Source organism: Molothrus ater, chromosome 30 (genome assembly GCF_012460135.2).
Source record: "Molothrus ater isolate BHLD 08-10-18 breed brown headed cowbird chromosome 30, BPBGC_Mater_1.1, whole genome shotgun sequence".
Lineage (NCBI taxonomy): Eukaryota > Metazoa > Chordata > Aves > Passeriformes > Icteridae > Molothrus > Molothrus ater.
In genome coordinates this window covers 1,163,105-1,181,432 of record NC_050507.2, presented here as the reverse complement: position 1 = coordinate 1,181,432, position 18,328 = coordinate 1,163,105, and the positions used below count along the sequence as shown (strand labels likewise).

Below are 18,328 nucleotides of genomic sequence, written 5' to 3'. Positions count from 1 at the left end.
TCCGGGGCTGCCCCCGGCACCGCCTGCTCGCGGAACAGCCCCGCCGCGGCTCTCGGAGCCGCCCCTTCTGGTCTGACCGGTCCGACCGGCTCCGCCGCCCGCTCCGGCTCCGCCGCTTCCCGCTCCGAGCCGCCGTGACCCGCGGCGGTGCGGGCCGGGGGGGCGCGCCGGGACCGGCGGCGCCGCGGGCAGTCCCGGGGCAGCCGGTCCGGTGTGAGGGGCGGTGGGAGCGGGACGGGAGAGCGGCCGGTACGGGGGGCGCAGGATGGGGGGGCTCGGCCGGGCCCGGGGCTCGGGATGGGGGGGATTCGGGGAAGGCGATGGGTTCAGCTGTGGGGGCGAAGGGCTCCATAGGGGGCTGTGGGGGATCCCGGAGGGGAGGGGGCTCTGTGGGGCGACTGAGCGCTGCCCTATAGGGGAGGGGGCTCTGTGGGGCGACTGAGCGCTGCCCTATAGGGGAGGGGGCTCTGTGAGGCTCTGGACTGTGCCCTATAGGGGAGGGGTCCCTGTTGGAGCTCTGAGCTGTGCCCTATAGGGGAAGGGGCTCTGTAGGAGCTCTGCCCTATGGGGAGGGGGTCCATGTGGGGCTCTGGCCTGTGCCCTATGGGGAGGGGTCCCTGTGGGCTCCAGCCGCATTAACGGGACTCAGAGCGGACCGGGACGGGGAACACCGTGGATGAAGCCCTAAGGAGAGCCGGGCTCTGCAGGGAACGGGAGTCCCGGGATGGGGTGTGGGGACAGCGGGGCCACCCGGAGCCCGCAGGTGACAGCGCTGGAGCTGCCCCGTGCCCGCAGGTGACAGTGGAGCCCTGAGGATGCGGGACCGGGTCCCGGGAATCTGCGGAGCCCCGGGGATGCTGCTCGGCCTGGCCCTGGCCTTGGCATCGCTGCTGCCCGCGGCCGGAGCACGCCGGAGCCAGGACCTGCACTGCGGAGGTGTGGGGGGAGACGGGGGACAAGGGGGGGACACGGGGGAACAGATGGGATGGGATAGGATGGGGGGAATGGGATGGGACAGGACAGGATGGGAAATAGGGTAAAAGGGAGGACAGGGACATGAGAACAGTGTGGGACAGGGGGAACAGTGGGGACAGGGCAGGTGGGAAATAGGGAAAGGGAGGACAGGGATATTCGGGACAGGATGGGACAGGAGAACGGTGGGGACAGGGCAGGACAGGTGTGAAATAGGGGAAAAGGGAGGACAGGGACATGGGGACAGGGGAACAGTGGGGACAGGATGCGAAAGGAGGGAAAAGGGAGGACAGGGGAGCAGGAAGAAATGGGCAGACACGGCTGAATAGGGGGACAGGAACAGAGAAAGACAGCAAGACAGGACAAGGGTGGGACAGGCCAGGGTGGTGGCACAGAGCTTGGGGGTGTCCACTGGGACAAGCTGGATCCCCAAGGGGGCAGCCTGAGAGTCTCCAGCCCATGGAGACCCCTCCCCATCCCAGTGACACCAGTCTGGCTGTGGGCAGCCACAGGAGCACGCGTGCCAGGTGTCCCATGTCACCGTGTCCCTTCACAGCCTGCCGGGCGCTGGTGGATGAGCTGGAGTGGGAAATTGCCCAGGTGGATCCCAGAAAAACCATCCAGATGGGCTCGTTCCGCATCAACCCCGACGGCAGCCAGTCCGTGGTGGAGGTGAGGCCCCTGCTCCTGGGGCCTGTCCCGGTGTCCCCACTCCCGGTGTCCCCACTGACCCCAGCCTAGAGCCTCTCCCAGTGTCCTGAGGCCACTCTCAGTGTCCCCACCTCCAGGGCCACTCCTGGGAAGGGAGTGTGTGGGGAGGGGTCCCCATGGGCTGGAGACCCTCAGCCTGTCCCCCTGGGGGTCCAGCTGGCCCCAGTGGACACCCCCAAGCCCTGTGCCACCACTGTGGCCTGTCCTCCTGTCCTGTCTTGCTGTCTCCTCTGTCCCTGTCCCCCTGCTCAGCTCTGTCTCCCCATTTCATCCTGTCCCCCCTTTCCCCCATTTCCCACCCTGTCCTGCCCTGTCCCCGCTGTCCTTCCCTGTCTCCTCTGCCCCACCCCTGGTGTCCCCACACCCTGGGGCTGCTCTCGGGGACCCCACTGACCCCTGCCTGGGGCCTCTCCTGGTGTCCCCATTTCCTGGGGGTGCTCCTGGGGACCCCACTGACCCCTGCCTGGGGTCTCCCGCTGTCCCTGCTCCCGGGGACCCTGCTGACCCCTGCCGGGTTCCTCTCCCAGTGTCCCCCTGGTGTCCCTCCTGACCCCTGCCTCTCCCAGTGTCCCCCTGGTGTCCCTCCTGACCCCTGCCCAGTTCCTCTCCCGGTGTCCCCCTGGTGTCCCCACTGACCCCTGCCCAGTTCCTCTCCCGGTGTCCCCCTGGTGTCCCCGCTGACCCCTGCCCGGTTCCTCTCCCGGTGTCCCCCTGGTGTCCCTACTGACCCCTGCCCGGTTCCTCTCCCGGTGTCCCCCTGGTGTCCCCGCTGACCCCTGCCCGGTTCCTCTCCCGGTGTCCCCCTGGTGTCCCTACTGACCCCTGCCCGGTTCCTCTCCCGGTGTCCCCCTGGTGTCCCCGCTGACCCCTGCCCGGTTCCTCTCCCGGTGTCCCCCTGGTGTCCCCACTGACCCCTGCCCGGTTCCTCTCCTGGTGTCCCCCTGGTGTCCCTGCTGACCCCTGCCCGGTTCCTCTCCCGGTGTCCCCTCCCCGGGGCCGCAGGTGCCGTACGCCCGGTCCGAGGCGCACCTGACGGAGCTGCTGGAGCGGGTGTGCGAGAAGATGAAGGAGTACGGGGAGAAGCTGGACCCGGCCACGCAGCGCAAGAGCTACGTCAGAGTCATCTCCCATGATGGCACCAAGATGGACCTGTCCGGGGTCAAATTCGACGGGGACGTCATCAACAGCCTGAAATTCGCTGTGTGTGAGGGGACAGGGGGGGAAAATGGGGGAAAAATGGGGGAGAAAGGAAGGACAGGGACATGGGGACACAGGATGGGACAGGGGAACAGTGGGGACAGGGCAGGACAGGTGGGTGATGAGGGAAAAGGAGGACAGGGACATGGGGACAGGATGGGACAGTGAGGACAGGGTGGGAAATGGGCAAAGGGAGAACAGGGGCTCCCGTGGGCTGGCGGTGTCACCGGTGTCACCGTTGCAGTGCGAGAGCATCGCTGAGGAGTACGAGGACGAGCTGATCGAGTTTCTGTCACACGAGGCTGACAATGTCAAGGACCGGCTCTGCAGCAAGAGGACGGGTGAGATGGGGCCTGGGGGGCTCTGCTGCTGCTCCTGGGGCTGTGGCTGCTGCCTTGGGGCTGGGATGAGCTGAGCTGAGCTGAGATGCCAGCTCAGAGCTGGGGCTGTTCCTGGGAGTCTTTGCTGCTCTTCCAGGGGCTCTCTCCCGCACTTCCAGGGGTCTCTCTCCTGCTCCATCACTGCTGGGATAGGAGAAGATGCTGGGCCCAGAGCTGGGGCTGTCCCAGGGGGTCTCTCCTGCTGTTCCTGGGGTCTCTCCTGCTGTTCCTGGGGGTCTTTGCTGCTGTTCTGGGGGTCCCTCCTGCTCCATCAGTGCTGGATAGGAGGAGATGTCAGCCCAGAGCTGGGGCCGTTCCTGGGGGTCTCTCCTGCTGTCCCTGGGGGTCTCTCCTGCTGTTCTGGGGTCTCTCCTGCTGTTCCTGGGGGTCTCTCCCTCTGTTCCTGGAGGTCATGGCTGCTCTGTCAGTTCTGGGATGGGATTTTCTGCCAGCCCACGGCAGGGAGGAGTTTCAAATTCTTCCCCAAATCCCAGCACCCCACTGCAGTGCCGGGACCCTGCTGGCCCTGGGGTTGTTTTGGGATGCTGGGGCCGAGCCAGGGCAGCTGCTGTGCTGACTCTGTGGCCTCTCCTGGCGCATCCAATGGCCCTGTCCCATCCTGGGGCTATTTCCAGCTCACAAACAGCCAGGTCAGGGCACGCTGTGACCTTTGGGCAGTCCTGGACGGGGCCCTGGACAGGGCCAGGGCAGGTCCCTTTGCAGCTGGCACAGCCTTCAGGGCAATGCTCTGCCCCAGGGGATCTTCAGGGTCTCCACAGCTGCTCCTGGGGCTCTTCCTGCAGTGTGGGGGACAGAGCAGGGACAGGCCAGGCTGTGGCTGTGTCCAGACAGCCACATTTGTCACTAACCACAGGACAAAGGCAGGGAAATGCCACTGGTGCCAGCTTGGGTCACAGCAGGGACCGGTCCTGGGAGGGGACAGGGCAGCACAGAGTCCCACAGGGCTCTGATGTCCCCCTGAGGGTCTTGTGGGATCTCTGCATCTTGAGGGTCCCACAGGGCTCTGATGGGTCCTGAGGGTCCCACAGGGCTCCAGCATTGAGGGTCCCACAGGGCTGCCATGTCCTGGGGGTCTCCTGGGGGTCTGGTGCATCCAGAGGGTCCCACATGGGTCTGATGTGACCCAAGGGTCCCACAGGGCTGCTGTCTCCTGCGTGTCTGGGGCATCCTGAGGGTCCCACAAAGCTCTGATGTGACCCAGGGGTCCTACAGGGCTGGGGGTCTGGTGCATCCAGAGGGTCCCATGAGGCTCTGACACATCCTGGGGGTCCCACAGGGTTCCAGCACAGAGGGTCCCACAGGGCTGCCTTGTCCTGGGGGTCTCCTGGGGGTCTGGTGCATCCTGAGGGTCCCATAGGGCTCCAACAATGTCCTGGGAATCCCACAGGTCTGGCTCTGGAAGGTCCCACAGTTCTGTCACAGTCCCATGGGGACTCCAGCAGACCCCAAAAATTCCATTGGGCTCCCGCACAGCCCCGTTGTCCCCCGTTGTCCCCACAGACCTGTGTGACCACGCACTGCACATCCCACACGACGAGCTGTGACCGCCTCGGGAGCGGGGACCGGGACGGTGCCGGGACCCACCAGGATGTCCCCAAGGATGTCCCCAGGACCCACCAGGATCTCCTTGAGACCCACCGGGACATCCTTGGGACCCACTGGGATGTCCCCAGAACCCCCCAGGATGTCCCTGGGACCCACCAGGACATCCCCAGGACCCACCGGGATCTCCTTCAGACCCACCGGGACATCCTTGGGACCCACTGGGACGTCCCCAGGACAGACAGATCTCCAGGACCTCCCCAGCTGCCTCACCCCATGCAGAGCTCCCGTCCTATTTATTCCCCATCCGGGGCCACCGGGACGGCCACGGGGCCGGGGCCACCTCCTCGCTCCTGAGGGGACATTTCAGGGACATTCCTGCCCCGCTGCCAGGGGACACGGGGACACAGCGGGGCTTGGGGTGGGGGGCTTGGGGACCCCCCTCTGTTTTGCAGGCAATAAAGGGGCCGTGGGCAGCTCTGGTGTGGTGTGTGTGTGGGTGGGGTGGGGACAGCAGTGTCCCCACATTGTCCCCCTCATGGGTGGCTCTGTGTCACCCTAAGTCACCCATCGGGGTCCAGCCCCTCAGCCATGCCTGGTCACCCCGTGTCACCTCATGCCATCCACCATGGGGGTCTGGCCCCTCAGCCATGCCTGGTCACCCTGTGTCACCCTCTGTCACCTCATGCCATCCACGATGGTGGTGCTGCCTCTCAGCTGCCACCCGTTGTCATCCCACTCCATCGCTGAGAAGGTTCTGGCCTCTCTGCCGTGCCCTGTGTCACCTCATGTCACCTGGCCAGGGGACAGCAGCAGCAGGAGGGCTCTGCCCCTCTGCTGGCACACGTTACCCCGTGTCACCCCATGTCACTCCATTGTGTCACCCGGGCCGGCAGGACAATGTCCTGGCCTCAGCAGCCATGGTGACATGCCACTCCCTGACGTCACCGCTGAGCCTCATGCCACATCCTATCACCTCAAGCCACTGTGGCCACCTACAGGATGACGTCACGGGCTCTGGTGACTTCATACCGCCCCGCTGAGCGCCTGGTGACGTCACGGGGCAGCCCCCCGCCCCTGCAGCCGAACCCCACCGGGACATCGGCGCGGCCGCGGGGATGACACCGAGCCGTGACGTCACGCACTGCGGCCGGTGACGTCACGAGACGGGGCGGGCACCCCCTCACCCCACCCCTGGCCCTGATCAGGCGAATACGGCGGCCACCTATAGCTTGCGCCCCCCGCCACTTCATTAGCGTAGCCCCGCCCCACGGCGCGCCGCTTGACCAATAGCAGACGGCTCTGCCCCGGCAGGGGGCGGGGTTATGCTAATAACCCGCGCCGCGCTCCGTCCCGCCCTCACGTTGAGGACCCCCGGCCGCCGCCGCTCCGGCCCCGCTCCCGCCCCGCTCCCGGTCCCGGCCCCGCTCCCGGTCCCGGCCCCGTTCAGCCCCGGCCTGTCCCGTCCCGGTACCGCCATGACGCTCCTCGCCGCCGGCAGCCGGGCGGCCGCGCGCCTCCGCGGCCCCAAGGTGAGCGCGCCCGGCCCGGCCTCGCCGCGCCGCGCCTTAAAGGGGCGACGCCGCGGGGGGAAGGGAGAGCGGGGGGGTCCGATTCTTAAAGGGGCGACGCGGGGGGCGCTGCCTTAAAGGGGCCGCGCGGTGGCGGCGGAGGAGGGGGGATGGGACCGGGGTGACCGCGATCGGGACCGGGATCGGGATCGGGGTGGGCGCGGGGCCGCAGCGGCAGCACGTGGTGGGAACCGGCGCCGGGCGCTTCTCAGAGCCGGGGGCACCGGGAGTGGCTCGGGGGGCTCCGGGCCCGGTCCACGCCCGGGGAGCTCCGCTGCTGCCTCAGCCCCGAGCGGGGGCCCCCGCCCTGGGGCAGCCCCGCTTGGGGATCCGGTCCTGCCGCTTCCCCTCGTTGTGCAGCGCTGGGCGTGGGGCGTTCCGGGAGCCCCGCACCGGCCCCGGGATCCCGCACCCGGTGGCACCGGCAGTAGGGGGGGTAGAGGCGGGGACGGTCCCCGCCGCCACCGCCCTTCCCCAGCGTCTCGGTGCCGTAGAGGACACCGGGGTCACAGCGAGGGGACCCCCGTGTGCCGGTACCGGGCCGGAGGAACAGCCCCGGCCCCTCCGGTGTGTTTGCCTTGGCCGCGGCCCCGGCGTTTCGTAACGGGCGCTGCGGTGTCTTTATCGACCGGGCGATATTTTGGGATATTCCCGATGCCCCACTTGGCCCTGCTCCCCCGTCAAACCGAGCGGACCGGGGCCGCCCCCCCGGTTTGAGCCGTGATCCCGACCCTCCTCCTCCTCCTCTTCCTCCCCTCGTCCTGGCCCCGCAGCCCCGAACCACGGAGCCTCCGCACCCCCGGGGCACAACGGGAACCCCCCGGAAGGGTCCCCCTGTGCCCCCGCGCTCCCCCCGGCCGGTGCTCGGTGTCACCGCCAACACGTGTGACCTTGAGCCGGTGGCACCTCGGTGACAGCCGGGACGAGCCGTGGGGACCCCCAAAACGGGGGTGACACCGGGGGTGACGTGGGGGTGACACGGCGGCGACAGCGGCCGCCTTGACCTTGGGCTCCCCGCTGCCGCCTCCATTGTTCCGCCGGCGTTTTCCCTTCCCGGTGCCGCCTGTTGCAGGGGGGACACGGCCTCGCCACCGGCCACGGCCACACCCGCCCCACCGGGGACCCCCTGACCGGACCGGGGGTTCCCGAGGAACCGGGGGACACTTTGGGGGGGGATCTGCAGAGCGGCCCCCCCGCGTCCTCCCGGCAGCCAGCGGAAAAACCGAGTCATGTTCTGGCTCTGCCGCAGGCGCTGCCGCAGCTCCGGGCCCCGGGGGATCGCCGGTGTCCCCGTGGGTGGCGGCCCTGGTGTCCCCCGGTGCGTCCCCGGTGCGGGCGCTGCCAAGGCCGGGCTGTGTTCCCGGGGAGTCCCCGCGGTTCCCACGCGTGGGCGAGCAACAAAGTTCGGATTCCCCGGCTCAGGAAAACCGCGGCCGTTCCTGGCCGGGCGCGGCTCCAGGAAGGAGAACCCGCGGTCCCCGTGCCAGCTCCGGCTCCCGAGGGCAGCGCGGGGCCGCCCCGGCTGATCCCGGCTTTGATCCCGGCTCGGCTGATCCCGGCTTTGATCCCCACCCGCGTGGGCGAGGCTCTGGCGTCCTTGGGAACCGAGATCTCACCGGCCACGGGGATGGGGGTGCTCACCTGGCTGCCCCCACCCCAAAAAGAGGCTCTGCCCTGGTGACAGGGGGGTCTCTGTGTCCCTTGTCCCACAGAATGCACCGTGTGTCCTCTTTGCTGCTCGCCACGCCAGCGCCGCCACGGTAAGGGGGGTTCCTCTGCTGTGACCCCCACCCTGTCACTGTTCCCTTCTCCTGATGCCTCTTCCCTGTGGCTGCCTCTCCTGAGACCCCTCTCCAAGGGGAGGCCATTTGTCATCCTCTTTCTTGTCCCCATCTTTCTTGTCACCTCCTCTGCCTTGACTCCCCTCTCCTGTTGCTTTTCTCCAATGGGAGTCCCCTTTTCCTGTCACCCCCTTTCCTGTCACCCCCTTTCCTTTGGCCCTCTCTCCTCTCACCCTTCTTAGAGGGGGACCCTATCCCCTTTCCTGTCACCTCCTTTCCTTTGGCCTCCTCTCACCCCTCTCCAAGGGGAGGCCATGTGTCATCCTCTCTCCTGTCCCCATCTTTCTTGTCACCCCCTCTGCCTTGATCCCCTCTCCTGTCATTCTTCTCCAATGGGAGTTCCCTTTTCCTGTCACCCCCTTTTCTGTCACCCCCTTTCCTGTGGCCCCCTCTCTTCTCACCCCTCTTCAAGAGGGGGACCCTCTCCAATCACCCTCTCTCCTGTCACCCCCATTCCTGTCCCCTCTCCCCATGGGGATCCCCCTATTCTATTGCCCCTTTTCCTGTCCCCATCTCTTTTATCACCCCCTTTCCCATCACCCCTCTCCTCTCCTGTCACTCCCTCTCCTGCCCCACATCTCCTGTCACCCCTCTCCTGTCACCCTCTCCGTTGCCACACCTTCTCCTTGTCCCTTTTCTCCTGTCACCCTCTCCTGTCACCCCCTCCATTGCCACACCTTCTCCTTGTCCCTTTTCTTCTGTCACCCCCTCTGCTGTGCTCAGCCCCACCTCTCACACCCCTGTCCCTCGTCCCCAGAACCTCAAGGACGTTTTGGCCACCATGATCCCCAAGGAGCAGGCCAAGATCAAGAGCTTCCGGCAGCAGCACGGCAGCACGACCATCGGCCAGATCACCGTGGACATGGTGAGTGTGGGGACACTGGGGACACAATGGGGACACTGAGCACTGGCGCCGGCCCTCACCCCCCTCACCGCGAGCTCCCGGCCCCTTCCAGGTGTACGGCGGCATGAGGGGCATGAAAGGGCTGATCTACGAGACCTCGGTGCTGGATCCTGACGAGGTAGGGCCCTGTTCCCACCCTGTCCCTGTCCCCACTCATTCCCAGCCATCCCACCCTGTCCCATTCCCAGCTGGTCCCACCCCTTCCCACCCTTTCCCCACCCCATTCCCACCTCATCCCCGCCCATTCCCACCCTGTCCTTACCCTATTCCCAGCCATTCCCTGCCCAACCCATCCACTCCCACCCTGTCCCCACCCTGTCCCCCCCCCATCCCAGCCTTTCCCACCTCATCCCACCCCATCCCGTCCATTTCCACCCCATCCCAGTCCATCCCACCAATTTCCACCCCATCCCACCTCATCCCAACCCCATTCCCAGCCCTTCCCACCTCATACCAGCCCATTCCCAGCCCATCCCACACATTCCCAGTCGATCCCACCCTGTCCCAGTCCATTCCCAGCCCGTCCCACCAATTTCCACCCCATCCCACCCATTCCCTGCCCATCTCACCCTGTCCCCACCCCATTCCCACCCCATCCCACCCTGTCCTAGTCCATTCCCACCCTGTCCCAGTTCATCCCAGCCCATTCCCACCCCATCCCACCCATTCTTACCCCATTCCCAGCCTATTCCCAGTCCATCCCACCCCATCTCACCCTGTTCCAACCCCATCCAACCCCATTCCCACCCTGTCCCAGTCCATTCCCACCTTATCCCAGTTCATCCCAGCCCATTCCCACCCCGTCCCACCCATTCTTACCCCATTCCCAGCCCATTGCCAGCCCACCCCATCCCATTCCATTCCCACCCCATTCCTAGCCCATCCTACCTCACCCCATTGCCACCCCATTGCCAGCCCATTCCTACCTTGTTCCACTCTGTCCCAGTCCTTCTCACCCATTCCACGCCCATTCCCATTCCATCCCACCCTGTCCCAGTTAATTCCTACCCCATTCCCAGCCCATCCCACCATCCCCCTGACTCTCCGGCCCGCAGGGGATCCGTTTCCGTGGCTACAGCATTCCCGAGTGCCAGAAGAAGCTGCCCAAAGCCGCGGGGGGAGAGGAGCCGCTGCCCGAGGGGCTCTTCTGGCTGCTGGTGACCGGAGAAATCCCAACCCAGGAGCAGGTACTGCTGGGAGGGGGCTGGGAAACGGCTGGGGAGGGGTCTGGGAGCCCCCAGAGCCAGGAGGGGCTGAGAAACACCTGAGGGGGGTCTGATTGAGAGTCCCCAGAGCCAGGAGGGGCTGGGAAATGGCTGGGGAGGGTCTGAGAGCCCCCAGACCCAGGAGGGGCTGGGAAATGGCTGGGGAGGGTCTGAGAGACCCCAGACCCAGGAGGGGCTGGCAAATGGCTGAGGAGGGGGCTGACAATTGGATGAGGGGGGTCTGATAGCCCCCAGACCCAGGAGGGGGTTGGGAAACAGCTGAGGGGGGTCTGAGAGACCCCAGACCCAGGAGGGGGCTGACAATTGGATGAGGGGGGTCTGGCAAACAGCTGAGGGGGGTCTGAGAGCCCTCCAGACCCAGAAAGGAGCTGGAAAATAGCTGAGGGGGCGGGGGTCTGGCAGCCCCCAGACCCACGAGGAGGCTGGCAATTGGATGAGGGCGGTCTGAGAGCCCCCAGACCCAGGAAGGAGCTGGAAAATAGCTGAGGGGGGGGTCTGGCAGCCCCCAGACCCAGGAGGAGGCTGGCAAACACCTGAGGGGGGTCTCAGAACCCCCAGACCCAGGAGGGGCTGGAAAACAGCTGGGGAGAGTCTGAGAGACCCCAGACCCAGGAGGGGGCTGGAAAATAGCTGAGAGAGGGTTTGGGAGCCCCCAGACCCAGGAGAGGCTGAGAAACACCTGAGGGGGTCTGATTGAGAGCCCCCAGACCCAGGAGGAGCTGGGAAACGGCTGAGAGAGGGTCTGAGAGACCCCAGACCCAGGAGGGGCTGGGAAATGGCTGGGGAGGGTCTGAGAGCCCCCAGACCCAGGAGGGGCTGGCAAATGGCTGAGGAGGGGGCTGACAATTGGATGAGGGGGGTCTGATAGCCCCCAGACCCAGGAGGGGGTTGGGAAACAGCTGAGGGGGGTCTGAGAGACCCCAGACCCAGGAGGGGGCTGACAATTGGATGAGGGGGGTCTGGCAAACAGCTGAGGGGGGTCTGAGAGCCCCCAGACCCAGAAAAGAGCTGGAAAATAGCTGAAGGGGGGGGTCTGGAAGCCCCCAGACCCAGGAGGGGCTGGAAAACGGCTGGGGAGAGTCTGAGAGACCCCAGACCCAGGAGGGGGCTGGAAAATAGCTGAGAGAGGGTTTGGGAGCCCCCAGACCCAGGAGGGGCTGAGAAACACCTGAGGGGGTCTGATTGAGAGCCCCCAGACCCAGGAGGAGCTGGGAAACGGCTGAGAGAGGGTCTGAGAGACCCCAGACCCAGGAGGGGCTGGGAAATGGCTGGGGAGGGTCTGAGAGCCCCCAGACCCAGGAGGGGCTGAGAAACACCTGAGGGGGTCTGATTGAGAGCCCCCAGAGCCAGGAGCGTCTGGGGAACAGCTGAGGGGGCTCTGAGAGCCCCCAGACCCAGGAGGGGCTGGGAAATGGCTGAGGAGGGGGCTGGCAATTGGATGAGGGGGGCCTGAAGAGCCCCCAGCCCCAGGATGGGTCTGGCAAGCAGCTGGGTGGGCTCTGCCAGCCCCCAGCCCCACGTCTCAGTCCCTGTGTCCCCGTAGGTGACCTGGCTGTCCCGGGAGTGGGCCAAGCGTGCGGCTCTGCCCTCGCACGTGGTGACCATGCTGGACAACTTCCCCACCAACCTGCACCCCATGTCCCAGCTGAGCGCCGCCGTCACCGCCCTCAACAGCGAGAGCAAATTCGCCCGCGCCTACGCCGAGGGCATCCACCGAGCCAAGTACTGGGAGGTACGGTCATTTCTACCAGTGTTATTGAGTTTATGATTGAATCAATCATTGAGTTAATTATTGAAGGGCTCATCTGGCCCTTGCTGCTTGGCCAAAGGCGGCAGCTGGGGTGGTTTCACCTCAGAGACACTTTTGGCCAGCTGGGTGTGTGGTGTTTTCACCCCAGAGACACCCTTGGGTAGCTGGATCTGTGGTGTTTCACCTCAAAGACACTTTGCCTGGCTGGATGTGTGATGTTTCCACCCCAGAAACATTTTTGGCCAGGTGGATGTGTGATGTTTCCACCCCAGAGACACTTTTGGCTATCTGGATACCCCAAAGACACTTTTGGCCAGCTGGATCTGTGGTGTTTTCACCCCAGAGACACTTTTGGCCGGCTGGATCACCCCAGAGATACCTTTGGCTGGCTGGATATTGCAGCTGGGTGCTTGGGACAAGTCCAGGCACGCAGGAGCTCAGGTTTACCTCTGGCAGAGGGGCTTTAAGGTGATGGTGAAGGAAAGGAGTTGGTTCTGGTGGAGGGTTTGGATCCAGAGCTTTATTCTGGCCTCTGAATCCAGCAACAGCTCCAACAGAACTCCCTGAGCCCGTGGTTGCTGCTCCTTTGAACCCCCGGGAGAGGGGCAGGGAAGGGGCAGGGAGCCACCAACCAGGTACAGGAGGGGAGGGACAAAGGGACAAAGGACACCTGGATGGCCCAATGCCCCCCAGGGCTGAGAAGCATCTTCTGAACTTTGCCAATGCCACAGCTTCCTAATCCTACAAACCCCAATTCTTCAACCTCTCAATGCCACAGCCTCCTCATCCTACAAACCCCAACTCTTCAACCTCCCAGCCCTGCAGCCCCTCAATCCCACAGCCCCCAGTCCTGCAGCTCCTCAACCCCACAGCCCCCTAATCCTACAAACCCCAATTCTTCTGGAGTGCCAAGATTGACAGACAGCGCTCATCAGGGGCCAGGGGAGGGGAAAGGAGAGGAGATTGGCACACCAATCATTTGTCCCCTTTTTTGTCTCTAGGGGCTTTGTTAGTTGTTTTGTAACTAGGTTGATAAACCATAGCTGGAGGGTTTGTAATTCATGGATGGTCTAGGGATGGTGGTAGGAGAGCTGGGAATGTTATTGAGGTGAGGATTAGTGGGATTCCTAGGAGGGATGGGCTCGAAAATTGGTCAAAGAAGCTGAAATTCATGGTCAGGGTCAGGGGGTAGAGCTTGGGAAGGAACCGGCATAACTGAGACAGGCTACACACACAGCACGGGGGGAGCTGCTGATTTTTGGGGTGGATTTGGGTGCTGGGGGCGTCAGGGGAGCACGTCCTGACCCTGCTGGTGGCAGTTTGTGTATGAGGACGCCATGGATCTGATCGCCAAGCTGCCCTGCGTGGCCGCCAAGATTTACCGGAACCTTTACCGGGAGGGCAGCGGCATCGGGGCCATCGACCCCAACCTGGACTGGTCCCACAACTTCACCAACATGCTGGGCTACACCGACCCCCAGTTCATCGAGCTCATGAGGCTCTACCTCACCATCCACAGGTAGGGGCAGCTGAGGATGAGCAGCAGGGCTGGGGATGGGCCTGGGCTGCCCCAGGGCTGTCAGCAGGGGAGGGGGCTCTGGAGGGGCTCTGGGCTGTTCTTTATAGGGGAGGGGGCTCTGGAGGGGCTCTGGGCTGTTCTTTATAGGGGAGGGGGCTCTGGGCTGTTCTTTATAGGGGAGGGGGCTCTGGAGGGGCTCTGGGCTGCTCTTTATAGGGGAGGGGGCCCTGTAGGGGCTCTGGGCTGTTCTTTATAGGGGAGGGGGCTCTGGAGGGGCTCTGGGCCTCTGTGGGGCACTGTAGGGGCTGTGCCCTATAGGGGAGGGGGCTCTGTTGGGCTCTGGACTCTGCCCTATAGGGGAGGGGTCTCTGTAGGGGCTGTGCCTTATAGGGGAGGGGGCTCTGTGCTCTGCCCTATAGGGGAGGGGGCTCTGTAGAGGCTGTGGCCTCTGCCATGTAGGGGAGGGGGCTCTGTAGGGGTCTGGACTGTGCCCTATAGGGGAGGGGGCTTTGTGGGGCTGTGCCTTATAGGGGAGGGGTCCCTGTAGGGGTCTGGACTGTGCCCTATAGGGGAGGGGGCTCTGTAGAGGCTGTGGCCTCTGCCATATAGGGGAGTAGTGTCTGTGGGGCTCTGGGCTCTGCTTTCTGCCTTATAGGGGAGGGGGCTCTATGGGGCTCTTTAGGGGCTGTGCACTATAGGGGAGGGGGCTCTGTGGGGCTCTGGGCTCTGCCCTATAGGGGAGGGGTCCCTGTAGGGGTCTGGGCTCTGCCCTATAGGGGAGGGGGCTCTGTGGGTGTCACCAGGAGCAGGCAGGGCTGGGGTTGAACCAGGCTGGCATCACCGTCCCCCCCAGCCCCCAGAACGCTGTGGGAGCTGTTTGTGGGGTCTGGGGGGTCCTAACGGGGCTGTCCCCCCGCAGTGACCACGAGGGAGGGAACGTCAGTGCCCACACGAGCCACCTGGTGGGCAGCGCCCTCTCCGACCCCTACCTGGCCTTCGCCGCCGCCATGAACGGCCTGGCCGGGCCCCTGCACGGCCTCGCCAACCAGGTGGGCCCTGCTCCGTGTCCGTGTGTCCCTGCTCGCTGTCCGTGTGTCCCTGCTCCCTGTCCGTCCCTGCTCCGTGTCCGTGTGTCCCTGCTCCCTGTCCGTGTGTCCCTGCTCCCTGTCTGTCCCTGCTCCCTGTCCGTGTGTCCCTGCTCCCTGTCCGTGTGTCCCTGCTCCCTGTCCGTGTGTTCCTGCTCACTGTCCGTGTGTCCCTGCTCCCTGTCTGTCCCTGCTCCCTGTCCGTGTGTCCCTGCTCCCTGTCCGTGTGTCCCTGCTCGCTGTCCGTGTGTCCCTGCTCGCTGTCCGTGTGTCCCTGCTCGCTGTCCGTGTGTCCCTGCTCCCTGTCCGTGTGTCCCTGCTCCCTGTCTGTCCCTCTCTCTGTCACTCTGTCCATGTCCTGCTCCCTGTCTGTGTGTCCCTGCTCTCTGTCTGTCTGTCCCTCTCCCTGTCACTCTGTCCATGTCCTTCTCCCTGTCTGTCCCTCTCCCTGCCCAGTGTGTCCCTCCTTGCCCTGGCTGTGTGTCCCTCTCCCTGTCACTCTGTCCATGTCCCTGCTTCCTGTCTGTCTGTCTGTCCCTGCTTCCTGTCTGTCCCTCTCCCTGTCCCCCCGTCCGTCTGTCCCTGTCCTCACTCCCTCATGCCCACAGGAGGTGCTGCTGTGGCTCACGGACCTGCAGAAGGAGCTGGGCAAGGACGTGTCTGACGAGAAGCTGAGGGATTTCATCTGGAACACGCTCAACTCGGGCAGGGTGAGCTGGGGGGCGTCCCGGGGCTCAGGGGGGCTCAGGGGGCCATTCCAGAGGTTATGGGGGGCTCAGGGGCTGTTCCAGGGGCTCAGGGGCTGTTTCAGGGTGCAAGGGCCGTTCCAGGGCTCAGGGGCCATTCCAGGTCCCACTCCAGGGCCCATTCCAGGGGGTCAGGAGCCATCTCAGAGTTGAGGGGCTTTTCCACGTCCCGTTCCAGGGCTCAGGGGCTGTTCCAGGTCCCGTTCCAGGGTCCATTCCAGGGGGTCAGGGACCATCTCAGGGCCTGTTCCAGGATTCAGAGGCCGCTCCAGGTCCCATCCCAGGGTTCAGGGCCCATCCCAGGGCTCAGAGGAGCCATCCCAGAGTTCAGGGGCTTTTCCATGTCCCATTCCAAGACTCAGGAGCCATTCCGGGTCCCATCCCAGGGCTCAGGGCCCGTTCCAGGCCCATCCCAGGGTCCCAGGAGCCATTCCAGATCCCATCCCAGGGCTCAAGGCCCATTCCAGGTCCCATCCCAGGGCTCAAGGCCCATCCCAGGCCCTGTCCCAGGGCTCAGAGGGCCCATCCCAGGGTCCCAGGAGCCATTCCAGGTCCCATCCCAGGGCTCAGAGGGCCTATCCTAGGGCTCAAGGCCCATTCCAGGTCTCATTCCAGGGTTCAGGGGCTATCCCAGGGCCCATCCCAGGGCTCAGGGCTCACCCCAGGATCTCAGGGGCTGTTCCAGGGCCCATCCCAGGGCTCAGAGGGCCCATCCCAGGCCCCATCCCAGGGTTCAGGGCCCATCCCAGGCCCTGTCCCAGGGCCCATTCCAGGCCCATCCCAGGGCTCAGAGGGCCTATCCTGGGGCTCAAGGCCCATCCCAGGGTTCAGGGCCCATTCCAGGCCCATCCCAGGGCTCAGAGGGCCCATCCCAGGGCTCAAGGCCCATTCCAGGCCCATCCCAGGGCTGAGGAGCAGCTCTGATCCCCCATCCCCACAGGTGGTGCCCGGCTACGGGCACGCGGTGCTGCGGAAGACGGACCCGCGCTACACCTGCCAGCGGGAGTTCGCCCTCAAGCACCTGCCCAAGGACCCCCTGTTCAAGCTGGTGGCTCAGCTCTACAAGATCGTCCCCAACGTGCTCCTGGAGCAGGGCAAGGCCAAGAACCCCTGGCCCAACGTGGATGCCCACAGCGGGGTCCTGCTGCAGGTGAGCCCAGGCTGCTCTGGGGCTTTGCTTGTGTCTGTGCTGTCTGTCCTTTTCCTGTCAGTCTGTCCTTTTCTCTGTCTGTGTATCCTTTTCCATGTCCACATCCCTCTCCTTGTTCTGTCTTTCCTCCTGTCTGTCTGTCCCTCTCCCTGTCTGTCCCTTTTCCTGTTAGTCTGTCCTTTTCCTTGGCCATATATCCCTTTGCATGTCCACATCTCTCTCCCTGTTCTGTCTGTCCTTCCTCTTGTCCATGTGTCTCTCTCCCTGTCTGTGTCCCTCTCTCTGTTCTCTTTCCTGTCTGTCCCTCACCTTGTCTGTTTGTCCCTCTCCCTGTCTATCCCTTGTCCTTGTGTGTCCCTCTCTCTGTTCTCTTTCCTGTGTGTCCCTCTCCCTGTCCTGTGTCTCTCTCCGTGTGTCCCTTGTCCTGTCTGTTTGTCCTCCGTCCATTCCTTGCCCTATGTGTCCCTCTCTCTGTTCTCCTTCCTGTCTGTCCTTCTCCCTGTCTCTCTGTCCTTCTTCCTGTCCCTCTCCCTGTCTGTGTGTCCCTCTCTCTGTGTTCTCCATTCTGTCTGTCCCTGTCTATCCCTTGTCCTGTCTGTTTGTCCCTCTCCCTGTCTGTGGGTCCCTCTCTCTGTTCTCCATTCTGTCCGTCCCTCTCCCTGTCTGTGTGTCCCTCTCTGTTCTCCATTCTGTCCATCCTTCTCCCTGTCTGTGTGTCCCTCTCTCTGTTCTCCATTCTGTCTGTCCCTCTCCCTGTCCTGTCCATCCCTTTCCCCATGCCACCCTCCCTCTCCCAGCCCATCCTCTCCCCATCCCTCCCTCCCTCCCCCGTTTCTCTCTCCCTCTCTTGCCCATCTGTCCCTGTCCCCTCCATCCCTCTGTCTGTCCCGTCTGTCCCTCTGTCTGTCCCCTGGGGGTCCCTGTGTGCCCTCCCTGACCCCCCTCTGTCCCCACAGTACTATGGCATGAAGGAGATGAATTACTACACCGTTCTCTTCGGCGTTTCCCGAGCTCTGGGCGTCCTCTCGCAGCTCATCTGGAGCCGAGCTCTGGGATTCCCCCTGGAGAGACCCAAATCCATGAGCACCAAGGGCCTGATGCAGCTCGTGGGGTACAAATCTGCCTGAAAAAGGGACGGGGACGGGGCTCCCCCAGGGAAGAACGCCGCTCTGCCGGGCCCGGCCCGGCCACCCCCGCCACTGAACCCCCCTCGGGACCCCCCAAACCACCCTAGGGTCCCCCAGCCCCCCACACCCCGCCCTGGTGCTTGGGGGGGTCTCCAGTGCCCCCTCCCCACCCCAGCAGCTCTCACTGCGCACACTGGGAGCCCCCCCGGGCTCCTCACATTGGGGGCCCCCCGGGCTCTCCACACTGCTGGGCTGGGTGGGGGGGTCCTGGCAGGGTTTTGGGGAGGGGGTCTCACCCCCCTGCCCCCCTGCACCCCCCGAGAGGGGTTCAGTGCAGCCCCGTGTCCGGGCCCCCCCGCAGGGACTCGATACACTCCTCACTGCTCCCCTGGCCGTGCCCCCCGTGTTTGTGTGACCCCCCCAATGCCCCCCAACCCTGCCTGAAGCCCCCGGGAGCCAGAGCTGGGACCCCTCCCCACCCACCCACCCACCCCAGAACCCACCCCGGCTCCTCGCAGCTCTCGGGCACTTCTGTACAAACAACAACAAAAAAATGCAAAATAAATGTTTTTATTAACAAACCCCC

The 18,328-nt window shown here is 64.7% G+C and overlaps 2 protein-coding genes across 2 annotated transcripts; both read left to right on the top strand.

Moving 5' to 3' along the window:
- Positions 1–24: 24 nt before the first annotated feature.
- LOC118697350 (protein canopy homolog 2-like) lies at positions 25–5,299 on the top strand. Its single transcript, XM_036399947.2, has 6 exons — positions 25–249; positions 796–936; positions 1,529–1,644; positions 2,686–2,883; positions 3,125–3,221; positions 4,782–5,299. Exons 2-6 carry the CDS (start codon positions 816–818, stop codon positions 4,823–4,825), a joined length of 576 nt encoding a protein of 191 aa, XP_036255840.1. The 5' UTR covers positions 25–249; positions 796–815; the 3' UTR covers positions 4,826–5,299.
- An 884-nt stretch (positions 5,300–6,183) lies between these two features.
- On the top strand, positions 6,184–18,323 carry LOC118697340 (citrate synthase, mitochondrial). Its single transcript, XM_036399936.2, has 11 exons — positions 6,184–6,355; positions 8,107–8,154; positions 8,993–9,100; positions 9,192–9,257; positions 10,195–10,326; positions 11,909–12,097; positions 13,435–13,634; positions 14,554–14,683; positions 15,328–15,429; positions 16,406–16,615; positions 17,572–18,323. Exons 1-11 carry the CDS (start codon positions 6,302–6,304, stop codon positions 17,740–17,742), a joined length of 1,410 nt encoding a protein of 469 aa, XP_036255829.1. The 5' UTR covers positions 6,184–6,301; the 3' UTR covers positions 17,743–18,323.
- The last annotated feature ends 5 nt before the right edge of the window (positions 18,324–18,328 follow it).